Source organism: Geotrypetes seraphini, chromosome 3 (assembly GCF_902459505.1).
Source record: "Geotrypetes seraphini chromosome 3, aGeoSer1.1, whole genome shotgun sequence".
Taxonomy (NCBI): domain Eukaryota; kingdom Metazoa; phylum Chordata; class Amphibia; order Gymnophiona; family Dermophiidae; genus Geotrypetes; species Geotrypetes seraphini.
In genome coordinates this window covers 298492157-298517797 of record NC_047086.1, presented here as the reverse complement: position 1 = coordinate 298517797, position 25641 = coordinate 298492157, and the positions used below count along the sequence as shown (strand labels likewise).

The 25641-nt window shown below is 40.6% G+C and overlaps 1 protein-coding gene across 6 annotated transcripts in view; it reads right to left on the bottom strand.

Moving 5' to 3' along the window:
* Positions 1 to 25641, bottom strand: part of FMN2 (formin 2) — a 587410-nt gene that overhangs the window by 59149 nt on the left and 502620 nt on the right. For 4 of the 6 annotated variants that reach the window (XM_033938052.1, XM_033938050.1, XM_033938051.1 and 1 more), the window contains exon 17: positions 9329 to 9478. The exons of 1 other annotated variant lie outside the window; for it this stretch is intronic. In XM_033938052.1, coding sequence (XP_033793943.1) covers positions 9329 to 9478 — 150 coding nt within the window. Of the gene's footprint in view, positions 1 to 9328; positions 9479 to 25641 lie in introns of those variants that run through there. One more of the 6 variants, XM_033938055.1, reaches the window with a different exon arrangement.

The following is a 25641-nucleotide window of genomic DNA, read 5'->3' as shown; positions in this document are numbered from 1 at the left end:
CAGCCAAATGCAAATGTCAGGCAGCACCAGATCAGGAAGAAAATCTGAAAGAGCAACTAGAAGAAAACCAAATATAAACATTATTCATCTTGTTCAATAAGGACGAATATATGTCTGAAATCTCCCAGACTTCCATCGCCCAATTTTGCAAATCAAATCACCTGATCCCCCATGACGGGCTACATAAGAGGCTGCCCCTATACATAAAGAATGAGTTCCATAATCCCTCTGCTAACCCTTTTTTAAATATAGCTGTAAATTGGAATCTTGTCAAGAGAGACCAATTAATATGCACTAACCAAAACAATCCATCCGATGGTCTAATATCAGCATACTCTGTAGCACACCTAACTGGACAACCATCCAACTGAATACTTTTATGCAACTTTATCCAAACCCCTTTACTGGACTGATCAGTTTTTGATATGCGAATATCTCTGATCTTCCAACACTACATCAGTCCGCAATAATCCAGTTGCCCCATTAGCAAATTTCGACGGAGCAACCAATTCACCAATCCGACAAGCTGCAAAAAATACAGTTTTAAATAAAATCACTTCACAAGAAGAAAAACAAATCTTAGGTAATACCTCCATCAATGCCAACAATTTAACATAATCCAATGGTAAACAAACTCGCTTCGGGGCATCCACCACTCCTTTTCTTAAAAAAACAGTCAGCAACTTTCTTACTAAATATGTCCCTGTAGGATCTCTCCAGCCCCAAAGCTTAGCCAAAAACCCTAAATGACTGGGATACCAGTCTGCATGACCATCCCTGTTCCATTGCAAAAAGCATATATCGTATAATGCATTCTTCAGATATAGGCAAATTACTTTGCAAACCCCCCCCTATCCAAAACACACTGAAAGCGTAGCCATCCCATATTATAAGACTTCCAAGTACTAGGTGCCAACGCTTGCTTCATCAATGATCTACCGATTCTTGGAAGGTGGGCCATAAGGTCACAGGCATCTCTATGGGTAACCGTTCTGTCTCTGGATCCAATACCTGAAATCGAGCCCACTGAAAGCGAGAAAGGGCATCAGCTAATTGATTGTCCACTCTAGGCACATGACATGCCAACAAGCATACATTTAAATGCAGACACCTCAAAACCACCAAACACAACAATGCCAGCAACAGTAAACACCTAGAAGAATGCTGATTAATAGCATATACCACAGTAGTATTATCTGAGAACAAAATCACCCTCCGATTCTGAAGACGATATCCCCAAATCCACAAAGCTACCCATACCGGGATTAATTCTAACAACGCAATGTTCTTACATCAACCCCTAGCTCTCCACCATTCCCAGCCAAGCCTGTGTACACCATTGCAACCAAAATATAGGTATACTCCAAAACCATGTCCTCCCAAAGCATCAGTGAACAATTTCAAATCTACTGATGAAACTGCTAGTTGGTGCCATAAACAAATCCCATTAAATGATGCTAAGAAGGACAACCATATCGCCAAGTCATCTTTCACTACTTGAGTCAAATGCATCTTAAAATGCGGCCTCCGCAGATCCGCAGATAATAACGCCAATCTACGAGAAAAAAACTCTCCCCATTGGTATAGCTCATGCAGCAAAATTAAAATGTCCAACAAGACACTGAATCTCCCGCAAACACAATTTTTTCTTCTGACATGCACTTCTTATTGCATCCTGCAAAGCTGCTACCTTTTCCCTAGGCAAACAGGACTGCATCAATCTCAAGTTTAGCTCGATACCCAGAAACACCACAGAAGTTGATGGTACCTCCGTTTTTTTCCACAGGCAATGGAATACCAAATAACTCTGCCACATATTGAAATGCCCGCATCAATGATTTGCATTGCTCCTTATTACCTATCCCACAAAATAAAACATTGTCTAAATAATGTACTAAACAATCATCTCCGCTCATTTCTTGAACCACCCAATGAATGAATGTAGTAAAAGCTTCAAAATAGAAACATAGAAAACATAGAAACATAGTGGCAGAAAAGGGCTATAGCCCACCAAGTCTGCCCATTCCAAGTATTCGCTACCAAATTTACTCCCTTAAAGATCCCACGTGAGCATCCCATTTACTCTTAAAATCCGTCACGCTGCTGGCCTCAACCACCTGCAGTGGGAATCTGTTCCACTGATCCACCACTCTTTCGATGAAGAAGTACTTTCTGGAGTCTCCATGAAACTTCCCTCCCCTGATTTTCAGCGGATGCCCTCTGGTGGTCGAGGGTCCCTTAAGACAGAAGATATCATCTTCCGACTCAATGCGACCCGTGATGTACTTAAACGTTTCAATCATGTCTCCCCTCTTTCTTCGTTCCTCAAGTGAGTACAGCCGCAACTTCTTTAGTCTTTCTTCATAAGTTAGATCCTTTAGCCCCGAGACCATCCTGGTGGCCATTCGCTGAACTGACTCGATCCTCAGCATGTCCTTATGGTAGTGTGGTCTCCAGAATTGAACACAGTACTCCAAGTGAGGCCTCACCATGGATCTGTACAACGGCATAATGACTTCAGGTCTCCTGCTGACAAAACCTCTACGGATACAACCCATCATTTGTCTTGCCCTGGAGGAAGCCTTCTCCACTTGATTGGCAGCCTTCATGTCCTCACTAATGATCACTCCTAGATCACGTTCTGCCGTGGTCCTAACCAAGGTCTCACCATTTAGTGCATAAGTTCTGCGCGGGTTTCTCCTACCCAGGTGCATTACCTTGCATTTTTTAGCATTGAAGCCAAGCTGCACAGTCGTTGACCATCGTTCTAGCAGCAGTAAGTCCTGTGTCATATTGTCAGGTAATAAGCTGTTGCCTACTATGTTGCAAATTTTGGCGTCATCGGCGAACAGTGATACCTTTCCCCTAAGCCCTTGCGTCATATCTCTTATGAATAAGTTGAATAGAATCGGGCCCAAGACTGAGCCCTGCAGCACTCCACTGAGCACGTCCGACGCTTCTGACGGGGTACCGTTCACCACCACCCTTTGTAGTCTACCGCTCAGCCAGTCCCCAACCCATGTAGTTAAAGTGTCTCCCAAACCCATCGATTTCAGCTTGTTCAATAACCTTCGGTGTGGGACGCTATCAAATGCTTTACTGAAATCCAAATATACCACGTCCAGTGATTCCCCGGCATCCAGTTGTCTAGTAACCCAGTCAAAAAAGCTAATAAGATTGGATTGGCAGGATCTACCCTGGGTGAACCCGTGTTGGTGGGGATCACGTAGGTTTTCCTCATCTAGGATTGTGTCAAGATTCCGTTTGATCAGTGTCTCCATGAGTTTACACACTATAGACGTGAGACTCACTGGCCTGTAGTTCGCTGTCTCTGTCTTGCTGCCCTTTTTGTGGAGTGGGATTACGTTGGCGGTTTTCCAGTCCAAGGGGACTCTTCCTGTGCGTAGGGAAAGATTGAAAAGCTCAGATAATGGTTCCGCCAGGACTTCACATAACTCCCTGAGCACCCTGGGGTGTATGTTGTCCGGTCCCATGGCTTTGTTCACTTTGAGTCTTGATAGTTCGCTGTAGACGATGTAGACACTGTAGGCGCACAATATCGCACAGCCCATAGGCATACATTTGTCAAAATAAAACTCCCCATCAAACTGAAAACCAAGTAAATGAAAATCTTTCGGGTGAACCGGCAATAAACGAAATGCAGCTTCAATATCAGTTTTCCCCATTAACGCTCCAATACCCAACTGTTGAAAAGGACCACTGCATCATCTAGCGATGCATACTGAACAGAACAAAATTTTGGGTCTATAAAATCATTCACACTATAACCCTCAGGATAGGATAAGTTATGAATCAAACAAAATGACCCTGGAACTTTGTTCGGGATCACCCTCAACAGTGACACAACAAAATCCTCCAAAGGATGATGTGGAAATGGACCTGCTATATGACGCAACCTTAATTCTTTAGCTATTTTGTCTCTAACTACTTCTACATGACAATCAATAGACAAAGAATTACGAGAAGAGCGCAATAATGGAGGACCTTCATAAGGAATTGGAAAACCTTCCGAAAACCCTACCTTCCGAAAAATAAGCATCTCCCTGGTTAGAATAACAACCCAACTAGTCCTGCAAAGCATTCAACCAGACAGGGGAAGGCGCCTTACTGAACCAATCCCCTGCTGGGATTCCCTGCTCCATGAAAGGAAAAACCTCTGCCACCCCTCCCCACATCTGGGAAACGAAAGGCTGGGTGACTTCCTGCGCACTGACTACAGGAGTGCCTGAAATGACATGCTGGTCTCACATATCTCCCTGCATTAAACTGAAAACAGAAGTTACCAATGGACTGACCCCTGGCAACTCCCATCGAGATCTAAAGCCCTGTTGCCACTCCCGACCTAAATCCTCCTGTGGGCTGAGCATTAGAAAGAAAATGGCGTTCATCAAAAACTTCTGTCAACTTACAACGATATAAAGAACAAGCACATTTCTATAAAAATAAAATCAATCAAGCAAAAAAACATTTCTATTCTAATAAAATTTATAAGGCCAAAAATAGTTCCAAAATATTTTTTATTCTTAAATCCATTACCCCAGAGTCAAAAAAAAAAAAAAAATAATAACTCAGATTACACTCCCAAAGCACAAGACCTGGCCGACTATTTCTGTGAAAAAATTGCTCAAATACGAAAAACTCTTGTTACAAATAAAACAGACGACCCCTTACACAATAACACTAATCTCACTTCACCAACATCCAAATGCATAAACTTCAAAATCCCATCCCTAAAAGAAATAGGAGTTTTTCAAAGAATCAAATTAAAAAATTCTCGATCAGAACTAATCTCTCCACTATATCTGAAAAAATTTATTTCTTGCTTCGGCCCTTTCATTCATTCGCTTATTAAAAATAGTTTTCTCACAGCCACTGTTCCTACCAATTGGAAAAAAGCTACAGTTACCCCAATACTGAAAAAACATAATGCTAACCGCAATGACGTAGCCAATTATCGCCCAATTTCTAACTTACCTTTCTTAGCAAAAGTAGCTGAAAAATTGGTCTTTGAACAACTATCGGACTTCATTGAATCATCAAACGCACTGCACCCTAACCAAACGGGCTTTCGAAAACATCATAACACAGAATATTCAATGTTAGGCCTTGTAACCAATATCCATTACTACCTAGACCACCACAAATCGGTTGCTCTTTTTTCCTTAGATCTCTCAGCGGCCTTTGACACTATAGACCACGTTCTTCTACTCAATCGTTTGGAATCTTTTGGTATTGGTGGACAGGTACTAAAATGGTTTACATCTTTTCTCTCCGACCGATCCTCAACGGTTACAGTCAAAGATGACTACTCTACTTCTTACTCTTCACCTTTTGGTATACCCCAGGGCTCTATTCTGTCGCCTCTTTTATTCAATATCTTTCTCTCACCTTTACTTACTATCTGTCAATCACTGGGCTTTACCTCATTTTCCTATGCTGATGACATTCAACTCCTTCACCCGTTTGACCCTGAAAATGATGAAGAAATTACAGCTATTAACACTAAATTGGACACAATAAAAAATTGGCTCTGCCACAATAAACTCTCATTAAATACACAGAAAACAGAAACTATGTTATTTACTTGGAGAAAAGACATTACACCAATTTCTCCATTTGTCCTTGATAATACCCCAATTGAATTAGTATCAACCGTGAAAATCTTAGGCGTAATCATTGATACAAATTTATCTTTTCACAACCACATAAGTCAAACTATTAAATCCTGCTTTTATAAACTCCGTTTGATACGATCTATTTCTTCTTTTCTAGAACCAAAATCTGTTAATATCCTTGTTCATTCTATGATTATCTCTAAATTAGATTATTGTAATTCTTTACTATTTAATGTATCCCAAATAGAAAAGAAAAGACTCCAAATAATCCAAAATACTGCCATAAAACTTATTCATAAAGCAAAAAAATACGACCACGTAACACCCCTATTAATTAAGTCACACTGGCTGCCTATTAACCACCGAATAACGTTCAAAATAGCTTTTCTAGTCTTCAAGGTACTATTATTCAACGCGCCACAATTCATTTCTAGAATGATTATTCCATATCATTCGACCCCATCCCTTCGATCCTCTCATCAAGATTTATTATCGGTCCCCTCCTTAAAAATTGTGGGAACAAGGAGAAATGATATGTTCTCTGCTTTAGCTCCCCAACTCTGAAACACTCTCCCTCTTTTTATTAGAAAAGAAAAAGATCTTATCTCCTTTAAAAAACTTTTAAAAACTTTTTTATTCAATGACGCCTTTACTGACTAAATAGTCATTCCTTTTTCTTTTTTTTTTTTCTCTTTCTTCCTTCTCCCCTCCTTTGTGTTTTTTCCCTAATATATGTTTTTTCTTCCCTATTATGAGAAATTTTTGTAACTTTTTCCCCCCTTTCCTCCTCGTCACGTTTGTCATTAAACTATATGTACAGAGAAATCATTAAATTTCTAGATACTTTTGTTTTATATTTACTGTTAATGATTTATGTGTTCTGTTTTTAATTTGTCTTTTTGTTTTATACATGATGTTAACAATTCTTGTTTTCTGTTTCTAACTTATTATTACTAAGATTGTTTGTCTCCCCATAATTTGTTTTTCAATTGTACATCGCTTAGAATGTTTTATATAGGCGATTAATCAAATAAACTTGAACTTGAACTATAGCCCCCCAGCGGCAGAAGCTCCAACTGAGGGGGCTCCATACCGAAAGGACCATCCTCTATGTGGAGTCATCTCCACCAACCAAATATCCACATATCGCATACCCCACATATCAGACTTGTCTTTAACTAAACTTTTTCTTAATTGCTCATCATAATTGAGCCAAGACCATACCCCATGGGTCCTATAATCTCGCAAAATTAAATCGGAATACCGCAATAAACTCGGGTATAAAGAGGGATTGGCCTCACCCAAAATGCTTGCAAAAACATTAAAACCAAGTAACCAATTAAAAATTGTCTTGGATACCCGATTCACCTTCTTTTTCCCCCTTTACTCCCACTCTCTTTTTTCCTGTCACCAGTCTCAACATCACGTGCTAATAACGCATAAAAATCAATATATTCTCTGCTTCCATTTTTGTGAAATGATGCAATCTAATGGAGCAATGGCACATAACGTATGCCCTTGTCTTGACACTGATGGAGTAACTCCAGCAGTAGAAACTGATGGACCCTCCAACCTTACATTTCCCACCACTTCTCTAGTCTCTGAAAAGGACGACAAAGATAATTCTGAAGAATCCCAGGAATCAGAAGATTCCCAAACGTTCATAGGATCTCCCACAGACCCCCATCTCTGCCATTTTTCAGAATGTAACCGCTTCACTTCATGACGCAATCATTTTATAAATTTTTTATCTCGCAAACTAGCAGAGAGCGATTTTTTATTAGCACCCCTTATAACCCCACCCCCATTAATCCCCTTGCTCTCTCTTGGAACCCCATCACGCAACACAGACCCCAAAGCATTAAATACATGAGACATTAACTCACCATCAGATTCACTTATTCCAGGCTCCTGCGAACAGCTCTAATCACAAGCTTGTAGCCACACCGCTGAAATCCTCTGTCCCAAACTCGATTTGCAAGCCGCCGACACTCACCTCCTCAGCGCTCCTAACACTGTGATACTAAAGTTGACCTCTCACCAACGCAATGCCAGCACAGAAAATCCTTAACGAATAAACTTCAGTGGCAACTGCCCCTAATCTGATGCAGCTTCCTTTCTTCCTGGGAATAATCTTCTGACGAAGTCCGCCGCTACACCACTTTTAATTTGTGAACTTATTTATTTTAATTCCTGTCAGTGCTGCCCTTCAGACATCCCAAAACCATTCACCACAGCTTTTTTGTTTGTGTTTAATTTCATCGAAGCCTCTCACAACTACCAAACTTTACTACAACAATGTAAGTAGATTTTCATGACTTTACTACAACAATGTAAGTAGATTTTCATGAACCCCAAAACGATCCCTCCAACCAAAAAACACACGCTTCTTCCAAAACCTCCTCCCTCACAACCACCCCACAACTGAATAAACTGCCAAAATTCTTCTTCCCCAACATTCTAATCTTTTCAGAGTTCCAGCCAATCACCACCTTCTTGCTCCTCACCAATCATTTCCTACTAATCCTATTTAATCCTTCCTCTTTTTCCTACCTTAACATCTTTCTCTTCCCCCTCCCCCCAACCTTTCCGCCTATTATCCTTGTCTATGGTTCCTGGGCTCAGCTAATGTTCTGACCCTGACAGACTAAAACTGCCAAGGTCCTCTAACCATGCAAAAATAAGTCCCATATACAGAATCATTCAGTGAAAAAGGAATTCAGATAAATTCCTGTTAAAGTTGCACTAGAGGAAAGGCCTCAACGCTGGCAGAAAACAACCGGTCTGAATCCATATTTTTTCCATTGTTGATATCGAGTACCATGCAGGGGGGGGAGGGAGAGACGCTGAAACCTATTGTTTGTGTGGGAGGGGGGAGGAGAGAGAGAGAGAGAGAGATACTAGTCAGTGCTGAGGCCGAGGGCAGCTTCCCCCTTTGGTAAAAGTCATACTGGCTGTAAGAACTGAGTGGTAACCAAAAACCAATCGGGACTATGGAAATGCAGCAGGAATGATGCTGAACTGATTAAATGAGTCTTATGGGACCTTATCTGCCATCATATTCTACATGAGTTTCACACATTAATATTTCCAGTAGTTAATTTGTAAAGTAAATGGTGAAAACCTCTGTGGTGGACCTCAATTAGATCAATGTCAAAGTCTTAATTGTTTAAATGACCCACTGAAAAAAAAAGTACTGTTTAATACATAGCACGAAAAATATATCCCAAACAAAAAATCAATTCCATACACATTAAGTGAAAGGTACCACAAATAAATATGTACATTGATTCCATTAACAATTTCAACACTTCATAAAATTACTTATAGCAGGATCCAGTGACAAGCATCACTTACATCAATGAGCTCATTTATTGAATAGTACCTTACCTTGTAAAATCTTTTAGCATAGCTCGGGTTTCACTATAACTTGATGCAAGATTGCACATGAATGAAAAAAAAATGATATTGCTTTAAATTTTATTGTGTCTATACATTTCTTGTTCAGTGAGGTCTAGCCATAGATAAAGTGCCTGGAATGCTAATGAGAAAAAAATATATCAAGATACATTAAGAACTTGATTCATGTCTCAGGAAAACAGGACTGGAACCATTAGGAATGCATGCTTGGGTACTGTTTGATGAATGGTTACACAGATTTTCCAAGCTGTTGTACAAATGGAGACACTTACCTTTCTTGCAATATTAATTTGTTTTCCTTTTTCCAGAACTCTTTAAAATCAGAGCTGAACTCATGCCAGAGTGAAAAAAATGCATTTGGTGATACTTCTTTCTCTCCAAGTTTTGGCTTCATAGCGAAATACGCTGAGATTTCCAAAAAGCTGCCAAAGGTACAAAAGGAGTTTATTGAACAAAATCCACCACTTTTATCCAAGGGAGTAAAATACATTCTGTTCATAATTAAAAATATACTGTGGAAAACATAATAGAAAATAAAATCACCATCCTAGTGAAACGATACCTCTAAGCTAGAATCAAACACCTTACGCACACAAACTACAACACATAAAACAGACATTAACCCCCTCCTTTTACAAAACTGCACAAGAAGTTTTTAATGTTGGCTGGCGCAATGAATGCTTTGCACTGCTCCGAAGGTCATAGATCTCCTATGAGCATTAGAGCAGCGCAGAGTATTCAGCACGCCAGCCGACATTATAAACCTCTCTTATGGTACATTACAAAACAGTGTTCTCCCGATCATTCGCGGTCGGCGGTTCGCATCCCGGTCATTTGCAGTATTTTCCGACCAGGAAAGGACAGCTGGAGAGGCAGGAAAGAGCAGTAGAAGCGGCGGCGAGTGAAGGAAATCACTCACTATATGCTCCGACCGCCTCTTCCTGTACTAAAGTTGGGCCTCACCAATCAGAAGCTGCTTTGATACGCAGCTCCTGATTGGAAAGGCCCGACTTTAGTACAGGAAGAGGCAGTCGGAGCATACAGCGAGCGATTTCCTTCACTCACTGGCGCTCCGGTTGCTCTCTCCTGCCTCTCCCGCTGTCCTCTTCAATCTCCCTCATGAAAAACCGTTTTTGCAGTTTTCCAAGATTCGCGGGGGGATTCCTGGAATGGAACCCCCGCGAATATCAGGGGAGTACTGTAATCAAATTGTGCCATAGTGAGTGATCACACTACTATTTGAAAGGCACTGTGTTCAAAATAGGATTTAATCCTTCAAATTTTCCAGAGAAACTTGTAAATCCTAGCACTACACATGCAGAGCAGTATTTCATGTGGATTCTTTTCAGCGCTGTTTACTGAATCTAGTCCTAGACCTGAATTATAGACATAAGGAATAAGCACTCTGCTGAGAGGTTCTCTGAAACTAACATTGAGCTCCATCAATAATGAACATTTTATAAAAGTGTAACTGTGCATACACATAGTAACATAGTAGATGACAGCAGATAAAGACCCAAATGGGTATTTAAATTTAAAAATTTTTTTTCTTCTTAGCTATTTCTGGGCAAGAATCCAAAGCTCTACCCGGTACTGTGCTTGGATTCCAACTGCCAAAATCTCTGTCAAAACCAACTCCAGCCCATCTACACCCTCCCAGTCATTGAAGCCCTCTCCAGCCCTTCCTCCCCCAAATGACCATATACAGACCGTACAAGTCTGCCTTAGTTCAATATTTAATATTATTTTCTGATTCTAGATCCTCTGGGTTCATCCCACGCTTCTTTGAACTCAGTCACCATTTTCCCCTCCACCACCCTCTCTCGGGAGCGCATTCTAGGTATCCACCACCCTCTCCGTAAAGTAGAATTTCCTAACATTGCTCTTGAATCTACCACCCCTCAACCTCAAATTATGTCCTCTGGTTTTACCATTTTCCTTTCTCTGGAAAAGATTTTGTTTTAATTTAATACCTTTCAAGTATTTGAACATCTGAATCATATCTCTCCTGTCCCTCCATTCCTCTAGGGTATACATATTCAGGGTTTCAAAATCTCTCCTCATACGTCTTCTGGCGCAAGCCTCCTATCATTTTTGTCGCCCTCCTCTGGACCGCTTCAAGTCTTCTTATGTCCTTCGCCAGATACGGTCTCCAAAACTGAACACAATATTCCAAGTGTGGCTTCACCAATGACCTGCATCAACACCTTCTTCCTTCTACAGAATATATGTCTATACAGGAAGACCATGTGTTCTGATGGTTACAAGTCAAGTAAGGTTTAAAGACACTAATTCCAATCCATTGTAGTACAGATTCTTTCATAACTCAGTAAAGTCAATTTCTATTACTATGTTAGCTATGATTCCATGTTAGGAGTCACTGCTCAGGAAAGGATCCAGGTATCATTGTTGAGGATACGTTGAAACCCTCAGCTCAATGTGCGGGGGCAGATAAGAAAATAGAATGTTAGGAATTATCAGGAAAAGAATGGAAAACAAAGATGAAAATGTTATAATGCCCTTGTATCGCTCTATAGTATGGCTGCACATCAAACATTGTGTGTAAATCTGATAGTTGTATCAAAAATAAAGATACAGCAGAATTAGAAAAGGTACAGAGAAGGGCAATAAAAATGAAAAAAAAATAAAAATGGAGGGGATGACTTCCCTATGAGGAAAGGCTAAAGTAGCTAGGGATCTTCAGCTTGAAGAAGAGACGGTCAGAGGTGACATGATAGAGGTCTATAAAATACTGAGGGGAGAGGAAAGGTTAGATGTGAATCACTTGTTTACTCTTTCCAGAAATACTAGGACTAGGGGGCATGCGATGAAGCTATTAAATAGTAGATTTAAAACAAACCAGAGAAAATATTTTTTCACTCAAAGTGTAATTAAACTCTTGAATTCATTGCTGAAGAATGTGGTGAAATCAGTTAGCTTAGCAGGTTTAAAAAAGGTCTATATTATTTCCTAAAAGAGATGTCCATAGGCCATTATTGAGATAGCTTGGGAAAAATCCACTGCTTATTCCTAGGATAAGCAGCATAAAATCTGTTTTACTACTTGAGCTCTAGCTAGATACTTGGGTCTTGGGTTGATCACTGTTGGAAACAGGATGATAGGCTTGATAGACTTTCACTCTGTCCCTGTATGACAATTTGTATGTTCTTCTTGCTTCCATTCTCCTACTAGAATGACACCATGCATCCCAGCCTCTGTGAACACTTTGAAGATTGCCATAAAGACATGATTTGTTAGTGATCCTGTTTTATTTTCTGCTGAAATAAACTTTCTTAAAACCTGCTTTAAATACACAAGCATGCATATACCACTTCCTAACACATTTTAAGTGACTCTCATTCTCTAGAGCCTGTTATAAGGAAGTGGCATACTACCACTGGTTGATTTTGGAAGAAGAGTATATTCAAATATAAATGATTCCTGTTTCTGTAGTTTAAAAACATTTCCCGTCAAAATTGTTTGCTATTTTAACACATTAACACATTCAAGTCAACATTAACGTTTCCTGAGACCTATCAAAAACCCTCCCTAAATTGACTTTTATTATAATGTAATGATATTTATTTATTTGTAGGATCACCATGAGCAAACACCAGCTGTCATACCAGTAATTTATCAGCAGCATATGGCTGCTTACTTACAAAGCCGCACGAATGAGTGCCACACCACAAATGTTCCAATGCCCATGTAATCCCTATGGGCGTCGGAGCATTTTGCTATCGGGTTTCATAAAAGAGAGGGGTTAGTTTGGTCAAACCTTTTTTTCTTAAGCCTGATGCTTAAAGAGTCCAGTCTATTATTTACTGTAACATTTCTCAGAGCTGGAAAAAAAAAGATACTAAAAAGCTATTGTAATCCTCATAGAAGCTCTCATCCACATCCCATGTATAGGGAATGGAAGGTATTTTTCATGTTAAAAAAATATCATGGAGCTAAAGTATTTACAAGAGAAACTGGAATGGTATCTGGAGATTAGTTGTAGTCTACTCCAGTGGTTCCCAACCTTGTCCTGGAGGACCCCCAGGCCCGTCGGGTTTTCAGGATAGCTCTAATGAATATGCACGAGAGAGATCTGCATATAATGGAGGTGCCAGGCATAGAATTGGCTCCATGCATATTCAGTAGGGCTATCCTGAAAACCCGATGGGCCAGGGGGTCCTCCAGCACAAGGTTGGGAACCACTGGTCTACACAACCTGTATTACTATTTATTCTTCAAGAGCAAGGTATTGAGCACTTTATACATAGGGCTCCTTTTACGAAAGTGCGCTAGCGTTTTTAGCGCACGCTACAATGCCGTATGCGCTAACCCTGCGCTACACAGAAAGTACCTACGCCAGCTCTATGGAGGTGATAGCTTGTAGCGTGCACTAAAACCACTAGCGCACCTTCGTAAGAGGAGCCCATAGTCTTTTAGAATACATTTTATGTGAATAATTGAATGGTTTATCCTGTATGTTAATTTAGTTCAGGTTACTATTTATTCGGAAACATCTTCCACTAAATCTTAAAGCACACCCTACTGGCATGAAGCAATAAGGCCTGCTTATTTTATTTATGTTTTATTATTTATTTATTTTTAGGGTAAAAAGCCTCAGAATATGGAGCTGAATGCCCAATTCAGGCTCACGTCACAGGCAAAACCATATAAGTTATCAGGTTGGGCAGACTGGATGGACTATTCGAGTCTTTATCTGCCGTCATCTACTATGTTACTATGTTACTATGTAAGTTCTTTTTATTTCTTTTTATCTTCTTTATTTTTTGTTTTGTCTTAAAAAATCTATTATCTTAAAGATGGTCCTTTGACCTTGTCATTTCTAGCAGTATATTTTTATATGACTATAACAGGTAACCACCATTTAAATCTTCTATAGCACACTCGATGCATCTAGCCTTACAGACTATTCATGGTGCACAGAATTAGAGAATGACACGGTGAAAAAATTGGTCCCCGTCACCGCCCCGTCCCCGTCTCACCATCCTCTGCACCGCCCCGTCACCGCCATTCCCTTCACCGCCCCGTCACCGCCACTGCCACCCCATTCACCGCCCCGTCACCGTCACCGCTGCATACATAAAAGCCTCAAACGGGTACGATTTTATATACTTTTCTTTATTTACGTATAAAGGAAACATTCTTTAAAACTTTAAAACTTAGTTAAATATTACCTTTGTTGTCTGGTTTCTGCTTTCCACATCTTCTCATTGAATTCCTTCCCTCCCTCCTTTACCATCTGTTCCTTTCTACTACCCTTCAGCTCCTCTCGCGTGGCCTATCTATCTACCTTCCTCCCTCTTATTTTCATGGCACGTTACAATGTAATTTGTGCAAGCCACTGGAGCCTGCGAGATCGATCCCTGTCCCATCCCCACAAACCATCTCGCTTCTGTGCTCCTATTTTCCCCATTTCTAATATCTCCCCTATGTATCTGCCATTGCCCCCCCTGTGTCCATATACCATCCCCATGGCATGTCCCCTTTTTGTCTCTGTCCCTATGCCCCATGCACATAATTTCCCCTCTTTCTGTTACCTTCCTGTGTCCAGATTTCCCCTATCTTCCTCTTCCATACCAGTGTGCCTCTTCTTTTCAACCCCATCTAGCTTTTTTCCCTCTTTCTTCCCCCCCCCCCCTGCTTCTAGCATCTGGCTCACCTGCCTGTCCTTCCCTTTCTTTCCTGCTGTGGGTTTTTCTTTCCGTTTTCATCCCCTTGGCCCAGAATCCTTTTCCCTTTCACTCCCTCCTTACAGTCTGAGCCGGGAACATGGGTGATCGCATGGGCCTCGCAGCCCCCACCCGCCTGCCCAATCGATCCTAGTGTTTAGCCAGCTCTCTCCCTTCTCCTCACCTTAATTTGCAGGCTTTCTTTTTCAGCGACCTGCACGCTTTCCCAAAGACCCGCACACGCGCGGCTGCTCAGTGTTCAATCTTCTGCTCTGCTGCAACATCCTGTTTCCGGTTGCGTCAGAGCAGAAGATCGAAACTGAGCAGCAGCGGCTCTTTGATAGCGTGCGGGTCGCCGAAAAAGAAAATCTACAAACTAAGGTGAGGAGAAGGGAGAGAGCTGGCTAAACACTAGAATCGATTGGGCAGGCGGGTGTGAGCTGCGGGGACCGCGCGATCCTTCATGCCTCACTGCGGGGACAAGACCCATTCACCGCCCCGCGGGCGGTGAATGGCCTTGTCCCCGTCGCCGCAGCGACTGCTAGTTTTCTTCCCCGTTTTCGGCGGTGACCCGCAGCTAAAATGCGGTGGCCGCGGGTAAACCGCCACCGTGTCATTCTCTACACAGAATCAACAACTCTTGCAAAAACTATCTTTAAAATTCTGATGTTGAACTCAGTTCTGTATAGGCAATTGAACCAATTACTTATTTTGAGAAATCTTCACTTCTTCCATCTCTTAAGCTTCTTAGTTTATTGAAGTGTATTTCTTAAGTGTTTAGCGATAACCGCTGCTTCATTTCACTATCCCTGAATTCTGAAACATGCCTGGATAAGAGCTAGGGCCTTCATCTTCACTCATTCATCTACCTTTTGCCTTCAATATATGCTAATCTCTTTCATGTAAAACCTGAAAACCTGGTGTGCAAGATGGGTTTGGATCCACACTGTTCTATAACACTGCCCCGCCCATGCCCCCTCCGTCACTGACATACCCTCACATTTTACTTGACCTGCCATGTCTGCCCCATATCAGTGCCTTGCATCTGTTAGAACACTTTTCTATACAGAAAATTCAGCGTGGAAGTAGTGTCTAATGTGTGACACCATATACAAAATTCCTTTGAATGGTTCATAAACAAAAATTGTATATTCTATAGCAGGGCTGCAAGTTAATCACAGTTAATGCTGTGGTTAATGCAATATTAATCACACACACAAAAAAATCATAAGTGTAAAAACAAAGAGGCATTATGGTTCCTGTTACCCGGTTGTACCCTTTCTAATAAAATTGATTTAAAAAAAAAAAATCATAATTAAGAAAATGAATTACGTAGCAGCATCTCCTGTCTCCTCCAAATATCTCTTCTACTTTTTTCCCACTCCCAACCCCTGTCCTTAGAGTGATCTTTCCCCCACCCACTATTCATCACCAGCAGGCCAAGTGCCGGTCAACCTTGAAAAATGGTCTTCTGTTGCTCCACGGCGGCAGCATCACACGTTTGTTGCCTGCAGCCTAGTCTGAAGCTTTCCCTCCGATCAGTCCTGCCCATGCAGAAACAGAAGTGATGTCAGAGGTGGCAGGATGGGCCATACATAAAGCTTCAGAAAATGCCACAGATAACATACGTGCAAGATTGCCACTGCCAGGGACCAAGAGACCACCACCTTTAAGGCACATGAGCGTGGGGAGGGGAAAGGATGCCATACCATGAGTAGAGGGGAATGAGCTATAATAACTGAGGTAGCCACTGTAGAATCTATGGCCAAGGGAGTGGAAGGGACTGAGATTAATAAGTCTTTTACAGAACAGAAAGGTAGATATACCTTTCTGTGTCTACAGTTAAAGCGGTTTACATATTAAATAAAGGTACGGCAATGGTGTGTTACCCGACTTGCCTAGTGTCATAGGAACTGCGATGGGAAATAAACTACAATATCTTTACTTGGGCAATTAATTGTGATTAGTCATCCCTGTTCTGGTTACCCAGAAAACGACCTCAATTGCGGCCCCTCAGGACTAACATAATGCCTCTTTCTTCAGCTTCCACAGCTACAACCAGTTCTGGAAAACTTGGCCATCTGCAGCTTCTTAGATATTTCTTTACTAAAAGAAAGTTCATAACAGCGTGGCTTCCATCAGCTGCAGAAAAAAAATCATATGTACGAGGATTCAAAATTAAAATGTAAAAGCTACCTTGAGGCAGATCAGTTTCATGGAGGTAAGCAGTTACGTTCACAGTATTTCCATTGTAGAACACTGACAATAGTTTAACTGTCCAAAGAATTTTAATTATGGAAAAGCATTTTACAATTATGCTCCTGCCCATGATAAGCTGAAGTAGCAGCAATAAAGCATACAGTTTCCCATAACTACAGTGCGATACATGTTGGGCTACACAGGTTTTGTTTTAAAATATGGGACAAATTATAATGAAACCAGCACTGATTCAGCCAACAAAATGCATTCAATTTGGCACTCGGTGAGTGCATTGTATTTGATGTCTCAGGAACCGAGCCACTGTTCTGACATTTATAAAAGACAACATAAACACTTATATGCTTTGATAAATTAAGACCCAGGACTAGCCCCTTAGGCGGATAAATATAGAGACTTTCTTCCCTGACCGTAAACTTTGCTTAGTTAGACCCAGCATTTCTCCAGGCCACCCACCAACCAGATACAGCATTCCTTTACCTACCTGCCTACACAGCAACAACTGGATTTCCCTTCCCCCCCCCCCCCCCTGCAAGTAACCACAGCAGGCTTTCCTGGCTTCAGCAATAGAATACTTGACTCCTTGTTTCAACGATGGTGCCATGACAGCCGGTGGCCCCAGTTATCCATCTTTAAAAATGAGCAGATCCCAATGGACTTTTGATCACAATCTCTCTAGGGCAGTGTTGGGCATATGATTCACAGCAGGCTGAACTAAAGGACATACTGGGACTAGCTGCAAAAGGCTGGATTCAAAAGTACCAGTTGTCCATAGTTGGCCAGTGGACCTGTAGTTTGAACACTATTCCGGTTAAATTTCTTAAACAGGAGCTACATAAGTGAATGCCATCTTCCATTGCTTAACAGATAGCCCAACAAATTATGAAAATAAAACAGCTATCAGTTCTTAGGCTTTACTAACATTAGCATCCACGCTCCATCACCTCCTCGCACAGCATGACTCACCCATACTAAATAGTCACGTCATCCAATATTTGTGGAACAATCATTTGGGCACAGCTTTATTACTGTCTAGAATCATCACAAACTCTCAGTACAATCCCATATCAACCCTCCAATGCTATTTCCCACCCCTGAGGAGCTATTCGGTAATGAAACTAGCTCCCTATTAAGTTCTTAAGCTCAATAAGAGCCTCCAAACTTGATCCATGGTAACATCAGGCCATGTCTCCCCTCGCAACGATGTCGCCTAAAAGGTTTACATTAAATTATTTATTAATTTTAGATTTCCCAGCCACAACTGGACCAATACCACATTTGATGCCCCCTTTTTCAGCTGTGACCACTTACCCCAACCCAATTGTTCAAACCATCCTTCAAATCCCCAAAACACATGCATATATCTTCCAAATCCCCTCCATGAAACACAAACACAAGGAAGGGAAGGCGGGATAATTTTCTCAGACAGACCCTCCTCAACCCTTCCCTGTTTTCCTCCCACAATTCCTTTCAAACCTGCCAAAACACTCCAACTGATCCTGTCACTGCTCCTTCCTTATCTCTACTTCCAATCAATCCCAATCCTCTTAACATCTTTCTTTAAGCCTTTAGTGCTATTTAGTCAGCCAGAGGCCGCTCCTGCTCTGACTCAGGGGTGATATTATAAAGGTCTATAAAATAATGCATGGAGTGGTAAAGGTAGATGTGAACTACTTGTTCACTCTTTCCAAAAATACTAGGACTAGGGGGCATGCAATGAAGCTACTAAGTATAGATTAAAAACAAAACATAGAAAATATTTCTTCACACAATGTGTAATTAAACTCTGGAATTCGTTGCTGGAAAATGTGGTGAAATCAGTTAGCTAAGCCGGGTTTAAAAAAGGTTTGGATAATTTCCTAAAAGAGAAGTCCATAGGCTATTATTGAGATGGCTTGGGGAAATCCATTGCTTATTCCTAGGTTAAGCAGCATAAAATTTGTTTTACTACTTGGGATCTAGCTAGGTGTTTGTGGCCTGGGTTGGCCACTGTTGGAAACAGGATACTGGGCTTGATGGACCTTTAGTCTGTCCCAGTATGGCAATTCTTATGTACCTTCTCCTTTCAAATCCTGCAATTTCTACTTCACTGTCCCTCAATCTCTGAACAAAATTTTCCAACTCACTCCCCATCCCCTCTTCAATTTTTTTTCCTGTTTGTGACCAGCTCAGCTAATGTTATCTTCCACCAGATAACTCTGGTGTCTTCTATAACCTTTTAAATAATTTTGTTGCAAAAGATACATGGCTCACTGAATGTCAGTTGTTTGAAATTGCTTGCATTGGTCTAGCAAATTAGACCCTGCAGTCTCCTGTTACTCTACGTCGAGTCTCAGTGGGAGTTTTCTTTGTAACATTTTAGCTCTAGACAAGAAGACAAATGATTTACATTCTGCATTTCTGAGATACACTGAGGAATATTTCAGCTAACTCTTTCCACTATAAATTGGTAAAGCCCCACATTTTTCCTAGAACTTCTGCTTTTATATTTGGACATTATAATTAGCAATAAGCCAACAACAAAAACCAAAATAAAATCTCATTTGATCACCTTTTTTCTATTTTATTCTTGAGATACTGGCATGGAAATATTTGGAACTTCTTCCTTTACCTTTCCTACCATTATAAGTCCCAGGTAAATGCACAGGTTTCTCATTGAAATCTAAAATTTGCAAAGGTAATAATTTTTAAATGCAGACTAGTCCCTTCCTGATTTTTTTTTTCTTTCAACAGTACTCCTGAGTTTAGATATTATATAATGTCATATGCAGTTTAAAATATCATTTAGAACCATCTCTCAGACCCAACAGAGAATAAAAACTCTGAAACTATTCTCAGACAAAGAGTTATAAAGGTTGACTTTGAGTCCATAACAGTCCAATGCATTACTGTAGCTTAGGTACTTAATTCTCAAAACTCAAACCCATTCATTCTAGTAATTTTTTTAGGTCAATAAGTTTTATTAAAAGTTTGAAAAGTTATTACATATGTAACAATGGTAGTTATAACCTGCTAATAATAAAAATCAACATGTAATAAGAAAAAAAAAAGAACTTTCACAGGTACATTTTGTCTTTTGCCAAGTAAAGGAAAATATCATATGATAAGATAAAGGAAAAAGAATGGAAATACACTGCATTACAATGAATGAAATTGTATCATCAAATACATCTCATAAGAATAGCCTTACTGGGTCAGACCAACGGTCCATCAAGCCCAGTAGCTCATTCTCACAATGGCCAATCCAAGTCACTAGTACCTAGCCAAAACCCAAAGAGTAGCAATGTTCCATGCTACCAATCCAGGGCAAGCAGAGGCTTCCCCCATGTCTTAATAACAGACTATGGACCTTTCCTCCAATAAATTGTCCAAACCTTTTTTAAAACCAGCTATGCTATCCACTCTTACCACAACCTCTGGCAATGCATTTCAGAGCTTAACTATTCTCTGAGTGTAAAAATATTTCCTTCTATTGGTTTTAAAAGTATTTCCCTATAACTTCATCGAGTGTCCCCCTAGTCTTTGTTAATTCATAAGGCATAGTCAGTATTCATTAAGGCCCGGATTCTATAAACAGCACTGTGATAGGCAGTCACCCACAAAAGCGGTGCCAATCGCATGTCAGTCACGCGATGGCACCATTTATAGAATTGTGGCTATGTCACAGATAGGAGCTAGTGTGGTATAGATGGGGAGATATTATGTTTTATTCTGTGACTTTTCTCGTTAATATTGCACTCCTGTTGATCACAGTTATGTCTTCTAAATATATTATTTCTTAAAACTTATAAGATAATATGAATATATATCATAAAGTGATGTGCTCAGACCTTTTACCCAATAAATAGTGTAGTCACTACAATGGGTTTAACAAGGGGACCATCATTGCAACCACCTGTCCCCGCCCTCCCTCAATGTTCTTTGCCTAATTATAACACTAAGTTGGTACTTATCTGAGTGGGGAGGCTTAGTGTAGATGAACTTGTCTTTGTTAAACCTCATCGGTGACCAAATTAAAGTGATAACGTGCAGTGTTAAAATCCAAAACCGTAATTTCAAATATCTTTCCCGTCCCCCCGACTCGAGTTTCGTTTCCTTCGTCGGGGAGGGACACTATAAAAGAAAATACACTAGTTAGATCTGCTTATCTTTGTTAGATTTATAAAAGATCTAAGCTATAGCTATTAATACTGTTGTTTCAATTAAAGACTATTCAAAGTAGTATATTACCTGAAAACGGCAAACAGAGGTCAAACTGCTTCAAAATCTGGGAACCGAGTACCTCCTGTTACCCAGAATCTGTATTTATATAGAACGTTAAGCGGAAAAGGTTGGGCTATAGACTTTCCCGGATGTTAACTCTGCCTGGGAAGTATCGTATTTCATTATATAGCTAACCAGTCTATATCTACATTTAAGCCCTGTGGGTGCAAGGTCTGCCAATTATATATGAAACGTTGTTCTTTTTGAATTAATAGTTTTGATGTATTTCCTCCAGTGTCACGTACTTGTACTAACACCGTATATTTAAGATCTTCCAATGTGTGAGAGTTTTCCATCCAATGAGATACCAGGGGGGCGGAGACACGATTTTTTCTGATGTTACTAAGATGTTCTATTATTCGTGTTTTTATCATGCGTATCGTTTGTCCTATATATAGTTGTCCGCAGGGGCATTGAATACAATAAACAACCCCCTTAGACTGACAATCTGTTCCTGTATTTAGTATAAAGTGTCGTCCGTACCCGGGTATACTCAAATGGGTAACGTTTGATACATAGCGGCAGGTCGAACATTTCCCACAGGGTCTATGGGGTGATTTGTTGTTAGGACTGCTCCCATTAGCTTTGTGTCTTAACTGTTCCCCAAGGTTTTTAGCTCTTGAGAACGCAAATTTAGGAAGATTGGTTAGTGTGGGATGATATTGTAATATTGGCCAGTGTTTTTTTATAATATGCTTGATTGCGTTACTGTGATTTGTATAGGGCATAACGCAAACTAAATTTTGTTCTTTATGTTTGTTTTGCTGGTCCAACATCAACCAAGGGCGAAAACAATTTTTTGCCCTTTTCCAGGCCTTTTTCACAATTTTCCCAGGATATCCTCGCTGTGTAAATTTATTGTATAATTCATTCGCTTGTTTGTCAAAATCACTCTCCTCTGAGCAGATCCTTCGTAAGCGAAGGAACTGCCCAATAGGAATGCTATTTCGGAGTGCTCGTGGATGAAAGCTGTGGTATTGTAACAGTGTGTTTCTATCAGATTGTTTTTTGTGTAGAGTGGTGGATATATGTTGATTGTGTTTGATGATCTTTATATCCAAAAATGTAACTTGATTACTATTTATGTTATGTGTAAAAGATATATTGTCATCTTTTAGATTAAGTTCGTCTAAAAACTCTTTTAATTTAACTTCTCCACCACTCCACACAAAAAAGATATCGTCAATGAACCTCTTCCAACATGATACATATTGGAAATATTGTGAGCTGTAAACATGTGTTTCCTCGTACTGAGTCATATAGAGGCAGGCTATTTATTGGGTAAAAGGTCTGAGCACATCACTTTATGATATATATTCATATTATCTTATAAGTTTTAAGAAATAATATATTTAGAAGACATAACTGTGATCAACAGGAGTGCAATATTACAGATAGGAGCTAGAAATGAAGGCCATGGTTTTCATAGGGCCTACATTTCCAGCATCTATCTGTGATGAGGTTTGCCACTGTAGAGGACCTACCAACACCTAAGAGTACTTCTGGCATTAACCATGCCTATTTTACCCTTAGGCATGTCCATTATATGCAAATCTCTCTCTGCATATTTATTAGAGCTATCCTAAAAACCCGACTGGATGGTGGTCCTCCAGGACAGGGTTAGGAACCACTGTTGTATATCAATCATTGAGCATAGAGTCTTCTTGACTTTATCCCATTAGCAATTTAGATGTACAGTAGACCCCTGATATTCGCGGGGGTTCCATTCTAGGAACCCCTGCGAATCTTGAAAAACCGCAATACGGTTTTTCATGGGGGAGAGAGGGCAGCCGAAGCGCCGGCGAGTGCAGGAAATCACTCGCTGTATGCTCCGACCACCTCTTCCTGCACTAAGTTGGGCCTTACCAATCAGGAGCTGTGTGTCAAAGCAGCTCCTGATTGGATAAGGCCCGACTTAGTGCAGGAAGAGGTGGTCGGAGCATACAGCGAGTGATTTCCTGCAATCGCCAGCGCTCTGGCTGCTCTCTCCTGCCTCTAACACTGCCCTCTCTTTGTCAGCGGTTCGTGGTTGGAAAATACCGCGAATGACTGGGACCACGAACCACCGACCACAAATGACCGGGGAAACACTGTATACAAGAAAATATCATATGTGATAATATTCCAGGCTCAGCAGATGTTAGAAACATTCTTATTATCTATGCAAGTCTGTGTGGTATACATTTTCTACAGCTGCCAAAGAACTGAACCTCAACATTTGTTAAATTTTGGCCATGTAGTTCTAAAACTTCTAGAGCAAACTTTTTATGAAAATATGCAAGTTATACATTTCATTCTTCCAGCTGCTTTTCAACTTAGCCTGTCAAATACCTGGCTGTTTCTGAAGCATTTAGCATTAGACATCCCTTCGGAAGGTGCCAGGTTCTTTCCCTTATTACACTTTATCAATATTGTTAAAGGGAGTGATGTAATTGTTTGGACTTTGGTGAAGGTATTCCATGTCATGTCAGCGTTAATACCAGACTGGAGCCTTCACTGTCTGCCAGCATAAACTAGATAAACATAGACCTGTGTGCTCTCTCCTCATCATTGCATAGTTGCTCAGAAATATCTAAAAAATACATCGATTGAGAGTGAAGTATTTCACTTTTCATACAATCTATGTGTTTTCCAGAAATTTATATTTTTAGATCAACATTCTACAGATCAAACAGCAATTTTTTAATACCCTATTTTAGAAGATAAAAGAAAAGGAAAATGTAACAATGGTTTGTCAAATGTGTGCAATGCATATGTATTTTGCAATTGAGAAAATGATTAATTTTCCTAGAGAGTCATTTTCAATAGAGCGTCTAAGTTCGACTTTGGGCATTTCCATAAGGACTTCCAAAAGTTGAGTCTGGAGAAAGACCATATTCGAAACTGCAAGATGTCTGAAACCATCGGCTCAATGTGCGGCGGCGGCGAAGAAAGCAAATAGGATGTTAGGCATGATTAAGAAGGGGATCACGAGTAGGTCGGAAGATGTTATAATGCCACTTTACAGAACAATGGTCAGACCACACTTAGAATACTGTGTCCAACACTGGTCTCCATACCTTAAGAAGGATAAAATTCTGTTGGAGAGGGTACAGAGGCGAGCCACGAAACTAGTCAAAGGCATGGAGAATTTAAGCTACATGGAATGCCTCGGAAAACTGGGACTGTTCACCCTCGAAAAGAGAAGACTGCGTGGGGATCTAATAGAGACTTTTAAAATATTAAAGGGATTTGATCAAATTGACCAAGAAGCAGCATTACTGACATTTTCAGATGTGACGCGGACAAGAGGTCATAGCCTAAAACTGAATGGCAGCAGGTTCAGGACAAATGTCAGGAAGTTCTGTTTTACACAAAGAGTGGTGGGCGCTTGGAATGCTCTCCCGGAGGAGGTGGTGGCAGAAAATACTGTGCTGGGTTTCAAACGCATGTTGGATGCACACCTTCTTGCAGATCATATTGAGGGATACGGGAAAACCGGGTCTCCAAAAAGGAGTACCTAAATGGGCCTCCGCGTGTGCGGATCGCCGGACTAGATGGACCTTGGTCTGATCCGGTGAAGGCGTTTCTTATGTTCTTATGTCTTTTTTTAAAAAACAATTGAAAATGTCCTATCTAGATGTTCTGGCCCTTAGGACTTCTATCTTTTTTGGCCATTTTCAAAAATCATAATGTCCAAAACAAGCCCCTTTGGACATGGGAAGGGCCAGCATTTTGATGGACTGGCCACACAGATATGCCAACAGAGCAGTTGGACACCTTAGGGGGCACTGCTGTGAACTTTACATAAAGGGTGCAGGTACATATTTCACTATAACCCCTTTATAGTGTATGGTGAGCCTCCAAAATTCCTCCACAACCAACTATACCCACCTGTCAAACCACCCTAATAGCCCTTATGGCTGCAAGTGTCACCTACAGTATATGGCAGTACAATAGGTTTTGGATGAGTTTTGGTAGGCTTACACTTTTTATCATAAATATAGCGAGTAGAGTGGGATATGGGTCTGGATTCTTCTCTTTATGGTTCACTGCACCGCTCACCAGGCTACTCCAGACACCTGCCTTCTGCTCTAGTAGAATTTCCTATAATATCTGCAGCTGTTAGAGGCTAGTATGTAATGTTTCTTTCACATCTTTGGGGGGTGGGAGGGGGTCTGTGACCTCTGGGGCAATGTGTGTGTGGGGGATGGGTTGGAAGGGGGTCATGCCTTTATGCATCCAGTGGTCATCTAAATGACGCCCTTTATGTCTTCAAAATTGTTTCATTATTCCTGCAAGACAAGTCCTAAGGCTATCCTATTCCCACCTAAAACATGCCTCTAACATGCCCCATTAAGATTTACCCACTCTTAAAAGATGGTCTCCTTCTGATCACCCTTAAATCACCTTCTATTGAAAATATTCTTCTTCAGACC